Genomic DNA, 17,564 nt, shown 5'->3' on the forward strand with positions numbered 1-17,564 from the left:
TAATTGACACAAGTCCTCCACTTGAATTACTTCTAAAACATATTTTTGTCATTGACTTTTCTGCTCCTTTGTACAGCATTTACTTACAGTCTTGTCTGTCTTGGCTAAGAATCCTGAACTTTGTCACCTTTCTTTGGATAAAGGCATACCAAGGCATACATATAAAATGCTTTGGAGCATTCACACATAATTAAATGCAACTGCAACCAGATTACAATCATGTGTACATGCAGGTAATGCATAATGGTAACACTTACCTCTCCTTTGCAATGACATGTGGGGAAAAGACTGTAATCCCAGAATGAGTAACAAAGCAAAAAGAACAAGAATGAGGCTTCGCTGTAGCCGAGACAGCTGCTTCCATTTCTGTTGGCAAATAAAATGAAGTCAGCAGAATGAAAATGTGACATGTAATGTTCACATCTGTTTTAGTCTGTTTGGTCATTTTAAAATGCAACTTTCCCAAGCTCTCTCACACATGAAAACATTGTCAGCATGAAGCTTTTGTAATGGTGCTTTGCAACAATTGCAATGGTGGTTCACTTGGAAGAAACATTTTATTTTTCCCTACCTCACAAATTAAATGAAAGGTATTTATATAATACTTTTTCACAAATGTCTCAAAACACTTTACAATGAGAAACCCATACATTACAAAGCTTGGTGCTGGTAAGCTTAATTTATACAAGTGTGGGTGGCACTGGGAGCAAGGTGGGTGACATGTCTTGCCCAAGGACACAATGACAATGACAAGAATGGTGGAAGCTGGAACTGAACCAGGAACCCTCAAGTGTCTGGACGATCACGCTACTCGCTGATCCACTCATATAATTATACAATTTTGCTTACCGACCTCGAAGCTATTTTATTTGGTGCATGGTGAAATGATAAGTGTGACCAATAGATGGCAGTCAAACACAAGAGATATGTGTAGACTGCACTATGATGGCAGTCACACAAGAGATACCGTAATTTCCGGACTATAAGCCGCACCTGACTATAAGCCGCACCAGCTAAATTTAGGGGAAAATACAGATTGATCCATATATAAGCCGCACCCGACTATAAGCCGCAGGGTTTTGATGTGTAATTACCGTAGTATATAGGGGTTCCTGCTACCACGGAGGGGATTGTCGGGACAGAGATGACTGTTTGGGAACGCAAAGCGTCCCATTTATTAACAATAAATCTTTCAATCATTCAATCAAACTTTCACATCTTTGACATGGCGAACAGCATTCGTGCAGAGTACAAATAATACAACGGTGCAAAGTAATACAAAGTGCTCGCCTGTACGTTATGAAAATAACCAGCCTACCGGTATATGAAAAGTCAGTCTTTAATCATTGTGTCATCGTCTTCCTCCTGCGTACTAAAACCACCGAAATCCTCTTCGTCAGTGTCGGAGAAGAACAGGCCGTAAATAAGCCGCACCCTTGTATAAGCCGCAGGGACCAGAACGAGGGGAAAAAGTAGCGGCTTATAGTCCGGAAATTACGGTACGTGTAGACTGCAATATGACTCAAGTAAACAACACCAACATTTTATATGCACACATATACATATATATATATGATTTTTTTTTTTTTTTTAACTTACTTAATTACAGCATTTCCCTTAAACGTTAAAACACCATTGACACGAATGAGCACAACATCAAGCAGTGGAAAAGTGGGTTTAATTACTATACAGTTTGTATCTTTAGTTGTTGTAATTAAATCGGCAGTGACTGACTAGTTGTTTTGGTAGCAGCTGAATTAGCATGTCGTGAGAGCGGCTATTAAATGTATACATGACCACGTCTGCGCTGAGCAGATGTGTAAAGCGTTGATATAGTGCTTGTGTGGTCTATGAACAACAATGTTTCTTTACCCCAAATCTTACTCGTTTGATCCAATTTTTATGGATTTGGTTTTCAGGGAAACTGAGAATGAAGGGGTTGAAATCATTACTTGCACAAAAGCCCCCTTTTTGTTTTTTTGTAGTCACACAATCTATTTTTAGGCATACAGTATATGCGAGTGAAATGCTCGAGGTGTACAGCACTGGTATATCTTAACCACCTGCATCAATAACTCACCCTCCAGCAGGATTGCTTCCGGTGTTTGCCGTTGTTGTAAATGTGACAGTTTTGGTCGGTGAGAGTCAGAGAAATGAAGTCTTTCCTAACCGGTTGATGCATCATTTCATCGACGACAGGCAAATGGTGGTCATAGACACTGCATTGAAAAAGCCAAAAAGAAATGTTAGCCCCACAATATTGTCCTGCAAAAGGGTTCCAAGCATGGAAATCTGCAAAAAGTCAAATAAACACAGATGTAATAAAAAAATCCTAAATTTTTTGAATCTATGTTTGATTTGTTTCTAAATCAATGGTTGTTTTGTTTCAGACAACTTAGATTAGATAAATCATTCACAAATTACAATAACACTTGTCATTAATTGTACACAAATATTTTTTTCAAAATGCTTTCAAAAAAGTTGATTCTTTATATAAATTAAAGTTGCTCTTTTGAATTACTCTCTTATCCTGAGTATGGTTGCAAAGCTGAAACTTAAAGGAATTCTTTATATAAATTAAAGTTGCTCTTTTGAATTACTCTCTTATCCTGAGTATGGTTGCAAAGCTGAAACTTAAAGGAATTTTAAAAATAAAATGTTGTTTTTTTTCAAATTCAAGACAAAGTTATATGTTTTTGGTAACACTTTAGTATGGGGAACATATTCCAAGTAACAAAGACTTAATTTAGAGTTATTTGGTTAGGGTTAGGGTTAGAGGGTTAGGGCCAGGGTTAGAGGGTTAGGGTTATAATAAGGCCATGCCGAATAAGGCATTAATAAGTACTTAATAATGATTAGTTAAGAGCCAATATGTTACTAATTTGCATGTTAATAAGCAACTAATTAATGGTGAATATGTTCTCCATACTAAAGTGTTACCATGTTTTTTTTACTGGTGCATAAAATGAACCATGCATGAACATCACCTTGTTCAAAGAACAAAACCAACACAGTGCATAAACTCACGACAAATTACACACCTGCAAATCAGTCTGACTTCTGCTGTTGTCGTATCCGTAATACGCCGATTGGGAGAAGTTTTTACTTACAAGATGAGTCGGGTGTGTTTTGACCTCCGCCGAACCCCTGAGCCCGACTCACAGAACCCCTAGGGTTCGATCGAACCCAGGTTAAGATCCACTGCTTTAAATAGACCCCATTTTGATCTGCTGCTGTCTCTCTTTTCTGCTCTGCCCCCTTCTCCTGCGTGGAGAGGTTATCGGGTGACCACAGGTCAGCCTCCACGGATGTTGCGCTAGCTAAGTCGGGACCCAGGATGGACCACTCCTCTTTGTATCAGTTGGTGACGTCTCTGCGCCCCAATGTGTTTACATGCAAGAGGATACCCTGCTGGCCCCACTATGGACTGAACTCTCGCATTATTAACTGTATCCACTCGGCATCCATTGCACCAGTCACTATTTGCGGTCCCTTCCAAGGTTTCTTGTTGTTCCCATTGGGTTGAGTTTCTTCTTGCCCTGATGTAGGATCTGAGCTTTGGATGCCATTGTGGCTTGTGCAGTCCTTTGAGACATTTGTGATTAAGGGCAATATAAGTAAAGTTTGATTGAGTGACTTTGAAAAAGGCAAAACTTAAATGTATTGCTATTGTTGTTTAAATGTATTGTTATTGCTATTATTCTTACTTTACCTGTTGTGGTTTATTAGTTACTAATTTATATCAAGGTTTTTTTTTCTCAACTATATTCAAAGTTTTGAGTTTTTGTGGTACAATAAATGCTGTTAAAGTGGAGCCACTTAAAAAAAAAACAGGGCATCCTGAGGAGACAGACAAAAAGTGGTTTGAAGATGTTCTGTAAAACAAGAACTATGCAAATGTTTGACCAAGAAACAAGCCATTACATGTTATGTAGACCAGTGTTTTTCAACCTTTTCTGAGCCGAGGCACATTTTTTTCATTGAAAAAATCCCAAGGCACACCACCAGCAGAAAACATTAAGAAATTAGACTCAGCAGCCGATATTGACAGTAAAAAGTAATTATCGCAATTGTTGGATATAAATTCAAACCATAACCAAGCATGCGTCACTATAGCTAATCTCAAAGTAGGTGTACTGTCACGACCTGTCACATCACGCCGTGACTTATTTTGACTTTTTTGGTGTTTTCCTGTGTGTAGTGTTTTAGTTCTTGTCTTGCGCTCCTATTTTGTTGTTGATTGTCATGTACGGATTTGCTTTGTGGACGCCGTCTGCTCCACACGCTGTGAGTCTTTGCTGCCATCCAGCATTCTGTTTTTGTTTACTTTGCAGCCAGTTCAGTTTTAGTTTCGTTTTGCAGAGCCATCCCTAAGTTTCAATACCTTGTGTTTATTTTTGGTTTAAGCACTAGATACCTTTTTACCTGCACACTGCCTCCCGCTGTCGTCTGCATATTGTGATCACGACAAATCATGTCGCTGACGTCTACAAAGCAATTAGCTACCTGCTGCCACCTACTGATATGGAAGAGTATCACACAGTTACTCTGCCGAGCTCTTGACAGCACAGACAATAATGACTGGTTTGCAAAAAATATTTTGAACCCAATTAGGTGAAATTACATAATTTCCCATGACACACCAAACAATATCTCACGTTACACTAGTGTGCCGCGGCACAGTGGTTGAAAAACACTGATGTAGACCACAAGGAAGTCTTTTAAATGTAGAAAAAAAAATCATAATATGACCCCATTAAAAGCTCTATTGTTGGCCAAATTTATATAATTTACATCGTATATGTTCTATATCGCACATTAGAGTTAGTAGTTGCTGTGATTTTTAACTTAAATTGTTCACAACATATCGTTTTAATTGGGAAAAATTAGGTGCGTTCCAGTGAGTTTACTGCATCCTTTCAGATTTCAATGCATCACGGAAGCAGGACACATACTTAGCAGCATTACTGGTCTTGTAAGATTAACTTGTAATCTGAATGATGCCACAACTCAATTTGTGATGATAATTGTTTTAGAAACACGTTTAAATAATGTATTAAAACGTGTTCATCACCAACAATCTTAATGTTAGTGGAGAAAGCCGACAACTGCTGAGTCACCAGTCAGACTGTCTCCATGATTTCTTTACACCAGGGGTGTCAAACTCATTTTAGCTCGGGGGCTGCATGGAGGAAAATCTGTGCACATGCGGGCCGGACTATTAAAATCATGGCATTAAAAAACTAAAAAACAAAGACAACTTCAGATTGTTCGCATTCTGAAAATATTTAAATAAAAATATAGAAAAAAATGCCGGCGGCGGTAAAGTTTAGATCCATGAAGGATTTCTTTTGTATTTTTTTTTAATGAATTAAGTAACGTTTATGACAACTTTTTTCCAAAACACAATATAGAATGTGAGATATAACAACATAATTTATAATTTGTTTTCAAAACGGTTACAAAAAATTGGGATCCCAAAAATTTACTGTGGGACCTCATTTTTATGACTGTCTTACTGGGTCCCTTGGACCCCATTTTGACAAATCCAAGCGCCAACACTGATGGAGTATTGCTGCGTGCAAAACAGCAGCAGGCGGCTGTGGCCTGCGGGCCGGATCTAATACTAATCAAATATCATCCAGGGGGTAGGGCTGGGCAATATATCGAGTTTGTAAGATATATCAATATATTTTTAAACAAGATATAAATTAAGAAAATATCGTAATATCGATATAATTTATTTCACGTTAAAATGACCAAAACGCCGCTTATTTGTTGTGTTCCTTGTTCTCCCCCCGCATTATTATTTTGTATTATTATTATTTTATTTATTTTACGTAGAAAGAATATTTTTTTATTTTATGTTATGTAATTATGTGCTATTTTAACAGTTTCTTTTCTGTGCTGTTAATACCCATCTTGACTAACAGGGTTGATAAAAGTGCCACTGACTGTTTACAGTACAGTCGTCATTCACTTCAATTTCAGCGAATTTCGCTAAAAAATGATTATCTATATAAAATATATATATCGAGATATATATTGAATATCGAGTTTAAGTCAAAATATATAGAGATATACTTTTTCGTCCATATCGCCCAGCCCTACCTGGGAGCCATAGATAATTCATTCGCGGGCCCGATCTGGCCCACAGGCCTTGACTTTGACACCCCTGCTTTACACAGTCTTCTTTATTTTCGTTTGGTATTTTTCTGTTAAAAAAAAAGTGTCACAAAGCCATTATCATTCCCGCCTCTATTATGTCCTCTTCAATGTCAAAATTCACGGTGTAAAGAGTTGAGTTGAGTTTGACTTTATTTCGAACATGCATGCATACAACATGATACATCACAATTTCTCTATTCAACATGTTCGAAAAGGAGTAGGAAGAAGCAGAGCTTATTTAATCCTACCTATTTTCCTTTACATAGCAGTTGCTAAAACTTTTGTTCACTTCCTGTTCTCAATTTATTCACAATATACTCAATAAGTAATAACAATAAAAAAATAATATTGGTGAAGTAAGTTATATTTCATATGGTGAGATGAGTAATGTTATCTTGAAAATGAATGGATGGATGAAATAAATTCAGAATGTTTATCATGGTTATTCTTATTTGTACTTTGTAAACACTTTAAGTTTGAAGAGTTTCTTTAAGTGGATCATATTAGTACATGGCTCGGTTGGTAGAGTGGCTGTGCCAGCAACTTGAGGGTTCCAGATTCAATCCCCGCTTCCGCCATCCTAGTCACTGCCGTTGTGTCCCTGGGCAAGACACTTTACCCACCTGCTCCCAGTGCCACCCACACAGGTTTAAATGTAACTTAGATATTGGGTTTCACTATGTAAAGCACTTTGAGTCACTAGAGAAAAAGCGCCATATAAATATAATTCACTTCACTTACATTGTTTGATTTCTTTGCTTAATCCATTCCATAATTTAATGCCACATACTGATATACTGAAGGTCTTAAGTGTTGTACGTTCGTACAAATGTTTTAAATGACATTTTCCTCTAAGATTACATTTCTCCTCTTTTGTTGAGAAAAATTGTTGTATATTCTTGGGTAGCAGATTATAGTTTGCTTTGTGTATAATTTTATCTGTTTGCAAATTCACTATGTCGTGGAATTTCAGTATTTTCGATTCAATAAATAAAGGGTATGTTCTCTATATCCAACATTATGTATTCTTCTAACTGATCTTTTTTTTGTGTAACACCGTTAATGAATGAAGTGTACTTTTGTAGTTGTTTCCCCATATTTCTGCACAATAACTCAGTTATGGTAACACTAGCGAGAGTCATAAGTTTCATCTGAACAATGATTGCATTTATTTGCTGTCCACACTAATGCCGAGTAAATATAAAGAAAAGTGATTATATAAAAAGAAAATATAACTATAAAAAAATCTCGCCTGTTTTATTTTTTTAATTTATATTACGGTTGTTGTAACGGTAATTAAGATGTTTTTATTATCCTATGCTCATCATACTATGCTGGAAAATGAAGTCACATATAACACATCATAATATAGATAAAGAATTACGCAAATAATAAATTAATGTTTGTATGATGTGCAGGGAATTTACATTGTTTGCTGCATTATTACCTATTTACGTTCTATTGTAATACTTTAGATTTGAACAGCACTGGCTAGCGGACATTGACATGATCCTAAAAGACATTCCATGTTTTCTCCGCCATCAACACATATTTAAATAAACTCAAAGCAGAAACAACACCTTAATAGTCATATAGAAGCGCCATTTTTGTCACCTTTAAGGCTGGTTTAGTCCTCACATCGATGTTGTTCTCCACGCAGCTAACCATCGGTTAGCCCACTAGCTAGCTGACTGGCTAGCCAAGAGGGTCTTCAACGTAACGGACAACGTCTCAATGAATTAACATTACCATACTTTTAACACAAGACGTCGGCTATTTGGTGAAATATGTGATATATTGTTTGGGGGAAAAAAGGAAAAAACACGGGGACAAATACAATAGTGTACAAAAAAACATCAACAGCGCAATACATGTGACGTCACGCGTCTTGTGAAATGTCACGTGTTCGTTTTCCTCCAATGACAGCCAGGCGATGCCGACTCAGTGTGGGCGATACTGCATATTTTGGTATCGGTTCAAAACAAAAAAATACAGGAACCAAAGATGATACCGAGGCTTTTTACCGTATAAAAAAAAACACATTTGATTATTTTTCCTACATATATTGATGATTGTTCAAACATATATATTTAAAAATCTATTTGTAAACAATCTAGCCATACATAGGACAGTTAGACTTAAACAATGTTGATCCACAAGGGAAATTGCTCCACACAGTATGGAAAGGCTAATGCAGGTATAAAGTAGACAAAAAATGTACCATAGTAGCAATATGAAATATAACATATATGTAATATTTACTGTACAACTCCTCTCTGGGGGGGAGGGGGTTCTCGGATGACAGGGACGCAAAGCAATAATAATACTGAAATCAACTGCAACAAAAAACAGTGCAATTAACAGTGCAATACATTTTAAAGGTGCAATATACACATTACATCTTTAATTTTATCAACAGTATTACCGTTTTTCTTCATATTTTTTTCTCTTCATACCATGGTCACTACTGCCTAGTTTCTCTTGTTATATTCTTATTTTTTCTGTTATATCTTTATTGTTATTGTTACTTTTTATTTTTATTTTTATTCTTATTGTTATATTATCTATTTTATTTACATTTATACCTCCATTATTTACTTTTAAAAAATTTTTTTTTATTCAAACCTGTACTCTGCTGCTGGAATTTTTATTTTCCTGAGGGAACTCTCCTAAAGGAATCAATAAAGTACCATCTATCTATGTATATTATATATACTCATATAATATACTATTATAATTAGAGATGTCCGATAAATGCTTTAAAAAATGTAATATCGGAAATTACCGGTATCAGTTTTTTTATTATCGGTATCGGTTTCTTTTTTTTCTTTTTCTTTTTCTTTTTTATAAAAATTAAATCAACATAAAAAACACAAGATACACTTACAATTAGTGCACCAACCCAAAAAACCTCCCTCCCCCATTTACACTCATTCACACTCATTCACACAAAAGGGTTGTTTCTTTCTGTTATTAATATTCTGGTTCCTACATTATATATCAATATATATCAATGCAGTCTGCAAGGGATACAGTCCGTAAGCACACATGATTGTGCGTGCTGCTGGTCCATTAATAGTACTAACCTTTAACAGTTAATTTTACTCATTTTCATTAATTACTAGTTTCTATGTAACTGTCTTTATATTGTTTTACTTGCTTTTTTATTCAAGAAAATGTTTTTAATTTATTTATCTTATTTTATTTTATTAATTTTTTATAAAAAGGGCCTTATCTTCACCATACCTGGTTGTCCAAATTAGGCATAATAATGTGCTAATTCCACGACTGTAGATATCGGTATCGGTTGATATCGGTATCGGTAATTAAAGAGTTGGACAATATCGGAATATCGGATATCGGCAAAAAGCCATTATCGGACATCCCTAATTATAATATATTATATTTTTCTATAATATATACAATATATAATACATCCCAATTACCATGTACAATACTACAGTATATGTAACAGCTGCAGCAAAAAAGAAAAAAAAAGGCCAGCATAAAATAGAGAGTAGATCCAGTAGAAAATATACATTAGAAACAAAGAGAGGTAGCTAACATAGAAGCGGTCAGGTAATAGACAGATATCATCTATTGCTGTATGGCGAGTGATTATACAGCTGGATGGAGTGCGGAATGAAGGACTTCTTGAATGGAACAATGTGGGAACGAAGCTGAAGGAGCCTGTTGGAGTGTGAGCTCCACTGTCCCTCAATTGTCTGGTGGAGTGGGTGGGCAGGATTTTCCATGATGGCGAGCAGTTTGTCCAGTGTCCTCCTGTCCCTCACTGACACAAACGCCTCCAACTGCGTGCCAATAGTTAGGCCGGCTTTCCGGTTCAGTTTGTCGATCCTGTTTTGCTGGTGCTGCTCCCCCAACAAACCATTGCAAAGTACAGGGCACTGGCCACAACAGACTGATAAAAGATCTCCAGCAGCTTGCTGCACACATTAAAAGGACCTAAGCTTCCTCAGGAAGATATCAACAACATACTAGTTGTTCATTTTTATTATCATACATTTGTTAGACAAAGTCTACGGTGCACAATAAAGATGGTCACAGTTGCCTATACCTCTTGAGGAGTACGTGTAACTACTGCAGACTTTTAATGACACTGTGGTGGGTTTTGCGTGTTCTATACCATTGTCTTCTGGGTTGGGGGCAGCACGGTCAGAGACAGGAACAGACTTAATGATTAGTGCTTAAGTGAGCTGACTCCATCCTGAGATGCCCACTAGACAGCATTGAGGAGGTGGCCGACAGAAGGAGGTGAGGCCCCGATCCCGTGGGTGCTTCGGGGCCCGGGCACCGACAATGCCGAGCACTCACGTGGGATTGATGGCAAATTCTTCCTCACCACCAAGCAAAAACCGCGCACGCTCAGAAAGGCACCGTCAGATTTACCGCCCGTGACACACCGAGCACCCACTGGCAGAAATGTAGATCGGCGCCTACGGACCTAGTTGGCATCTATATTGTCCAATCCCTCTCATCCATGCACGACACTGTGTAGGCTCTGATTAGCTCCTTCAGGATCAGACTGTTACATCCACAGTGTAAGGACAGCTACCACATAGGTCTTTTCTACTCACATTCACATTCAAGACTTTACTATACACTTATGTGATTACTGTGATTTTTTTTATCTTGGTGCGCAATATGGGTGTTAATTTTTTTCCATGCATAGTGTAATTTGGTTTGACTTCTGTTAAAACCTGCTCTGCAACCACAAACTTTCCCCATTGTGGATGAATAAAAGTATATCCATCTATAAGCAAATACAACCAGAAGTGGACCAACCGTCATCGCAGGCTGCCCCCCACCAACGAGGGCAGAAGGTGTAGTTGTCATCCCGAGATCACTCACTGGCAGTGGAATCCAAGAGGTTGGCACCCAGATCTTTTGGACCGTTCGAAGTGGATCTGATGATCAACGCAGTGTCTGCCAGACTCAAGCTTCCTCCATCTTTCAAAAGGTATCCTGTTTTTCATGTGTCCCTCCTGAAACCCGTGGCCTCTTCTGACCTGAGCCCTCTGCCAGTGCCTCCTCAGCTCCTTCGCGGTTGCTGGACAGCGATCCTTTATTTTCAGTAAAAACTAGTTTAGAATCCAGGAGATACCATTTCATTGATTGGGAGGGTTATGGCCCAGAGCACCGTTCTTGGGTCCTGCGTGGCCACATTTGGGATCAGTCTTTGTTGTCTGATTTTTATCACATATTTCCTGAGAAGCCAGGTCGACCACCATATAGCGCCAGTTAATTGGGAGGGGAGGAGGACTGTCACACGCCATTGTGACATCAATTTCCATCCACTTGTTTGTCACCTTTTGTTTGGGCGGTTTCATTTAGGTGTTCAGTGTTTGCAGCAGTTAATTGGTTTTTCCTTTGTGTCTTGTTTCTTTGTTACCGCCCCCTTTTCTTTGTTACAGACCTAAAACCACTCCTTGAGCCAAGCCTAATTACCAGGAGGTGCTGCAGGTGTGCTTCATTAGCAGGCCTATTAAATCACACCTGTACGGGCAGGAAGGTATTGGCTGAATACTCTTTATGACACAGGACCTCTGATTCATGCTCTGGATTCTTCTCCTCACACTCTTAGAAATAAGGGTTCTTCTACAAGGGCTGAGGTTCTAACTGGAACCATTTGCTTTTGAAAAACCCTTTCCCGAAGAAAGGGTTTTTCAAGGGTTCTTGGTAACGCTAACGGTTCCAGTAAGAACCCTTTTAATCCAGAGAACCCTTTAAAACCTAATTTCTGAATAATTGGTTTTAAAAGGGTTCTCACTAACACTAAGGGTTCCAGTAAGAACTATTTTGATCCAGAGAACCATTTTTTGGAAGAAAGAGTTCTTCAGGGATTGTTGAAAGCATGGGTAAGCTCCTGTGTCACCAGGGACATACTTCCTGATAACATTTGCCAATAATGGTGCAAAATACATTTCCTTGTGACTACTGATACAAATACTTTTCATATCCAATTGTTTTGTTTATTTTAAAGCAAGCTCTTCTTCCCCAGATCCTGTTGATCAAACTGTAACATAATTGCCCATCTTGGGATTTGAACACCTGCCACTCAGTCTAAAGTCACTGGCAATAGTGACTGAGCTAACCAGCTGACTGCCTTCAGTCATCAGGTCCACCATACTAGTCTATTACCTTACACCTTCTGATCAGACATACAAATAATGGCAGTCCTATAACTGAAATGTTCTGTTACCAATTTATTTCCACAACCTTTAATTATAAGAAAGCAAGATCTTCATCAGCAAATCTTGTTGACTCTGGCAAAGATTAGCTGTGACTGGGAGGACCATTTTTGAAATCTGCCTTGACAACTGCTGTCTGGCTGGTGATTCCATTTGAGAAATAGCTCAGTGATTTAGGAGCTGGCTCTTGGTGCCAAATAATCTGGGTTCAATTCCTGACGAAGGTGGTGATGACAGCTCATGAAAATGCCAGATGGTCTTTGTGAAGCAAACATATACATTTTAGAGTCATGATAGATTAAACATCAGTTACTAACTTATGGAGCAAATCGAATCAATTAAAAAATCAAATTACCAATATCTCCATTCTGTCTAGATGAAATATGTGTATTTTCAGATTTTTGTCTTGATAACTGATATATTTACAGTGGTTTCAAATCTGCATGCACAACAGTGAATGACTTAATCAATTTGTGAAGCCACTGTTGAATTGTCACTTGCCAATTAGCTCAGCATGAAAGGCCACAGTCTTTGGTTCTATTGTTGTGGATTTTAGCCTCAACTGGTGCAAAGGGAACATTATAATGTCAACTGTCTTGCCTTCCTGTTCTCCTGTTTGTTGCTCAGAATTGCCTTAATTTGCCAAAAATCGCCCGGACCCGACCCATCGCTGCGCAGCAGTTATAATGGTGTTTATTTAGTTTAGTTACACTACTCCCTTCTTCAGGAGGAAATGACACACAGCAAAGAACTAGCAAGGGGGTCCCTGCAGCAAAGATATAACCGCTCTTTCTGGGGCATCTAAGTGAGCTATACGACTCACTGGACAAAGGCTTTTGAAAGTTTGTTACAAGTCAGGTGATCTAGGGATACAGTTTGAAGTTGTGAGTTCAAGGCCTGGTTGATGCAGAGTGACCATGTTAATGCATACTGAGGTGATGTGTGGATTAGTGACAGACAATTTAAAAAATATTAAACACTTATTTTACAGACAATTTTACTCATGTGTTTGTCTCCTCCTCATACTTTTCCATGATCGGCCTCATCCCATGGCTGCTGTGCCCTGCTGACTGGCTTAGTCGAGTTGTGAAGCTGCACATAAGTTCATTGATAGACAACGGTCTTTGAATTCAGAGGCCAAGCCTTAACTGATGCAAAAATCACACTGTAATGCTGACTTTTAGGCTACTACATCAGGGTTTGTTGATGCTGGGAATTGAACCCTGATCTCCCAGGGGAAAGGGCAAGGTTGGGTGTGTCGGGCCAGGGAGCTGGCATGATGGTGGCTGTCATGTGGGAGTTAAGAGCTGGTTGCCCCCTGGATTGCACCACATGGGGTCTTCCCTGCCTACAAACCATGTGTGACATACCAAAAGTGATTACTATGAACAGAACAGAACAAAGAAGAACAGGAGAGAGAACAAAAGAAACTTCTGAGAATCAAGGTGAGCTAAATATAATATCTTATTTCAGCATGCTTGACCCTAGCTGAGGAATTTTATGGTAAAATGTGGACTAAGCATTTGTTTCCTGTTATGTTTTGTTTATTTGCTTATTTGTTTGTTTTCTTGTAGAAATGACTTACACTGCGTGGACCAAAGCTGAAGTTTGCCATTGGCTTCAAAAAGAGGGGTTTGCTGATTACTGCAAGACATTTTCTGGTGGGGTATAATGAATTTTCAGTGTCAACGTTGTCCGATTAAATCCAGAACACAAAAGAGATACCTGAAACATCTAGAAATATATCATGAAAGTGAACCTAGCTTCGTTGTTGAACGCGGCCAAAATGGATGCCCCAGACTTATACCAAAATATCATCCCTTCGAAAACACAAAACTACAGTTCAAGAGGAAAATGCTGAAGTTCAGAGAAATGGAGAAGATCATTTTGAAGAAGAGCCCCACATGGAGACGTCTCCCTCTCTTTTAGAGAAATTGGCAGCAGTGAAAAGAAACTTAAAAAGAGATCTCACCTTTTTTATGTTTAAGCTTCAAGTTCACACATTACCTCAAGTGATAAAGACAACTCTTGCTAAAGATGTTGGGGAGCTTTTTCACAAAGTCAGTGAGCAATATCAAGAACTACTAAAACTCTGTCTGGAGGAAAAGGCAGAAGTTGAACAAAACCTCAATATCCTTTTGGAGGACAACATATTTGACTCATGTTTGAGGACATTAATAGTGAATATAAGTTCTCAGAGCACATTGGTGCATTCGGTTTGAAGCCAAACATTTGTATTTCAAGCAGCTATCATCTGTTGTATGCAACTTCCAGAACATTTCATTAACACTTGCTAAAAGATATCAAATGTGCCAGTGTTACGATATACAGAAAGGCACGGCCACTGCTGTGGTACCTGGTGCATGTAGAGAAGTACCTCTATCCAAACTACAAGCACTGAAAGAAGTGATCACTTCTGGGGACATTCCAAATGAAACTGTCTGGAAGACTGAAAAAATTGTAATAGACAGTACCACATATAAAGTTGGAGATTTATTTGTACTTGATGTGGTTCATGGGGAAGAAGTCCCAATTTTTGTAAAAGTCCTCCATATTGTTAAGTATCGGGGTCAGTGGCTGGCTTGTGGACTTATCTATACATCAACACATTTTGAGGAGCACCTTCATGCGTACTGTGTCCAAAACACAAGGAAGTGGGTTGCCTTCAAACCAGGTGATGAAGCAGATTTCCATCCACTAGATGCATGTACAGATGTTAATGACAACCTGTTCATCACTCTGCACCACAAGCCACTAGGCCATGGCGTCCTAGAAGACTGACACAGAGTGAGCAAAACACAACACTACATAAAATAATGTCATTTGTTTTCTTTTCTTATCAAATATGAATTTATATTTCTTTTGCTTTGAAGAGAATGACATTGATGGAGCGACCCTCACATTACTAACTGAGAGGATGACGGAGAGATTGTTCCCCTCAATAAAAAGACAAGCTCAGTTCCTTAAGTGCCTTCAGGACCTGAAGTCATCGTCATCGTCGTTGTCATCTTTGTCTTCATCTTCATCAACAACAACAACAGATGAAACCAGGTAAAATGCTGTGAATATACTGCTATTTTAGTCATTTGCTAGGAGAAACTATGTCTCAGTACTAGTTCCAGTAAGTTCAGTGCTACTTAACAAAGCTCATCTTTCATTATTTCACAGACCTCATAATGAGCGAACAGCTAGTGCTTCACTGCAGTTTGTTTTCCCCAAAACCGTAAGGGATGCAGTTGACGCGAAGGATCCAGAGCTTCTGGCCCCTCAGAGAACCAAGATTAAATCTGTTCTTATACGAGCTCTATATGACACCCTCAGCAACAAAACTATGTAGGTTCCTTTATAATTCTTATGGACAATTACTGCACATTGTAGCTTTTAGTTGAGATTATAAGCCACTTTTTACATTGGGGATGCCTGCAGACATATCAGAATACATACCTATCTTAGGTTTACTGTTGCTACTCTCACTCGGAGCCTCCACTGATGTGTAATCTTGCTATAGTATATACAAACATTTAGAACTTGTTCCACTTACTCTTCAACCCCCCCCCAAAAAAAGGTATCCCTCAGCCAAACAATATACGGAGATTTTAAGCCGGTTCACACACAAGTATCCCTTCATGCGGACATGTGAGTAAGCACAAAATTAGGCTGTTAGTATATGTTCACATTCAGCTCCATTGTAAGGATATAGCTACTGTAACTCCCCTGTCTTGGTTGCAGACTGCTTTACGTGAGTCTTTAAAAAACAAATTCAAAAAGGAGAGGCGACCCCTTATTGGTGACTCAATGGTGCAACAAATGCATGCAAAATTTGCTGTGGCAGGATTTGGAAGGAAGCGTAGTTTTCCGGGTCAACCAAGCCAGCTTCTCCACATCAACAGGCCCACTGTATGTATGAGTAATATGGTGCTATGATATTTGAGTCTTTGGAAACATATGGAAGAATCATCCGATCTTTAATCAAGTGTGTGGATTTTCAGTTTGAATAGCATGGTTTCATTCCTCTTCAGTGATACAGCTCCTTTTCATGTTCAGATTTATTCTCCTCGTGCTCACATTTTGTGCTAGCACTGAGATGTCTGCTCTGACCAGTGATGAATTATGTGGTAACCTATTTTTGTTATGGCAGCTCTCACAGACACTTCATACTGTCTTGTCCAGCAGGGGAAACTTTGCTTGTCCTCTCAATCCTGACTCCACTGGTGAATGGCCTCTGACCGTCGCTCTCTGTCATGCAGTGGCTCCTGGTCAAACAATACAATACCTGACAAAGCTCTGCTGAGAGCTGCCATAACAAAATAGGTTACAATATATCCGTACAATTAATCTTAAGTCATCCTAAAAAGGTTATCGTAATTGTTATTTTAATGAAATATTATAGTATAAATTGTCAATGTTAGAAGGAGCTTTAACGTTGTCGGTAGCGGCGTTGCGGTCGCCATCCAGCTCGTCTTTAGAGGGATGGGTGGGCTGGTGAGCACCATGGATCTAATACATCCATGTTGAGCACACACTAATGTGCGGGTAGGAGGAGCAGGGAGACCGGGCTTGAGCTTGGTCTCCAACATAGTGGTAGCAGAAATATAACACAAGACGAAGGTTACAGAGAGGATGATTCTTCCATATTATATAACTTGTTAAAAAACATGTACACCTCATCTTAATGGTTACCTCTTACTATATTGCTTGTCATTTTTCTTGAATGCATATAGGCTCAGGAGAGTGAAGAATGTAGAGAGGATGAAAGGAGTATTGAAGCTCATATCAATGAAATGTCTACAGAGATGCTTAAGGTACACCCAGATCTGAACTCTTTAAAGGAGAGAATGAGACGAACCTATGCATACCGAAAGACCTTCATGGCAACTGCCAAGACAGAGGAAATCATCGAAAAGTTTCCCGGACTGAAGCTTCCTAAAATAGTTGGTATCTTCAAGCATTGAATTGACCATATTTAATTGTATGTGTATTATTTCATTTATGATCATCAAGTATTTTGAGATGACACTTTTTATCCCTCCTTACAGCTTCTGTGGGAGATGAATGAGCAATTCCTTGTAGAAGCTGATCGCAGAATGGTCACAGAGCTGGATCGATCCTTGAAACATGAAAGGGTTCTTAGTGGAACTCCCTGCATGGGTTCTAGATTAAACCCTTGACAAACGAAAGGGTTCT

The 17,564-nt window shown here is 38.6% G+C and overlaps 1 protein-coding gene across 2 annotated transcripts in view; it reads right to left on the reverse strand.

Moving 5' to 3' along the window:
• Positions 1-11,232, reverse strand: part of man1b1a (mannosidase, alpha, class 1B, member 1a) — a 41,854-nt gene extending 30,622 nt beyond the window's left edge. The window contains exons 1-3 of one of the 2 annotated variants that reach the window (XM_062031558.1): positions 10,975-11,232; positions 2,081-2,219; positions 258-366 (exon numbers count right to left, since the gene is read on the reverse strand). In XM_062031558.1, the coding sequence (XP_061887542.1) occupies positions 258-366; positions 2,081-2,185 (214 nt within the window). In that variant the 5' untranslated portion in view covers positions 2,186-2,219; positions 10,975-11,232. Of the gene's footprint in view, positions 1-257; positions 367-2,080; positions 2,220-7,782; positions 8,080-10,974 lie in introns of those variants that run through there. The other variant, XM_062031557.1, reaches the window with a different exon arrangement.
• Positions 11,233-17,564: the final 6,332 nt, after the last annotated feature.

Source organism: Entelurus aequoreus, linkage group LG21 (assembly GCF_033978785.1).
Source record: "Entelurus aequoreus isolate RoL-2023_Sb linkage group LG21, RoL_Eaeq_v1.1, whole genome shotgun sequence".
Taxonomy (NCBI): domain Eukaryota; kingdom Metazoa; phylum Chordata; class Actinopteri; order Syngnathiformes; family Syngnathidae; genus Entelurus; species Entelurus aequoreus.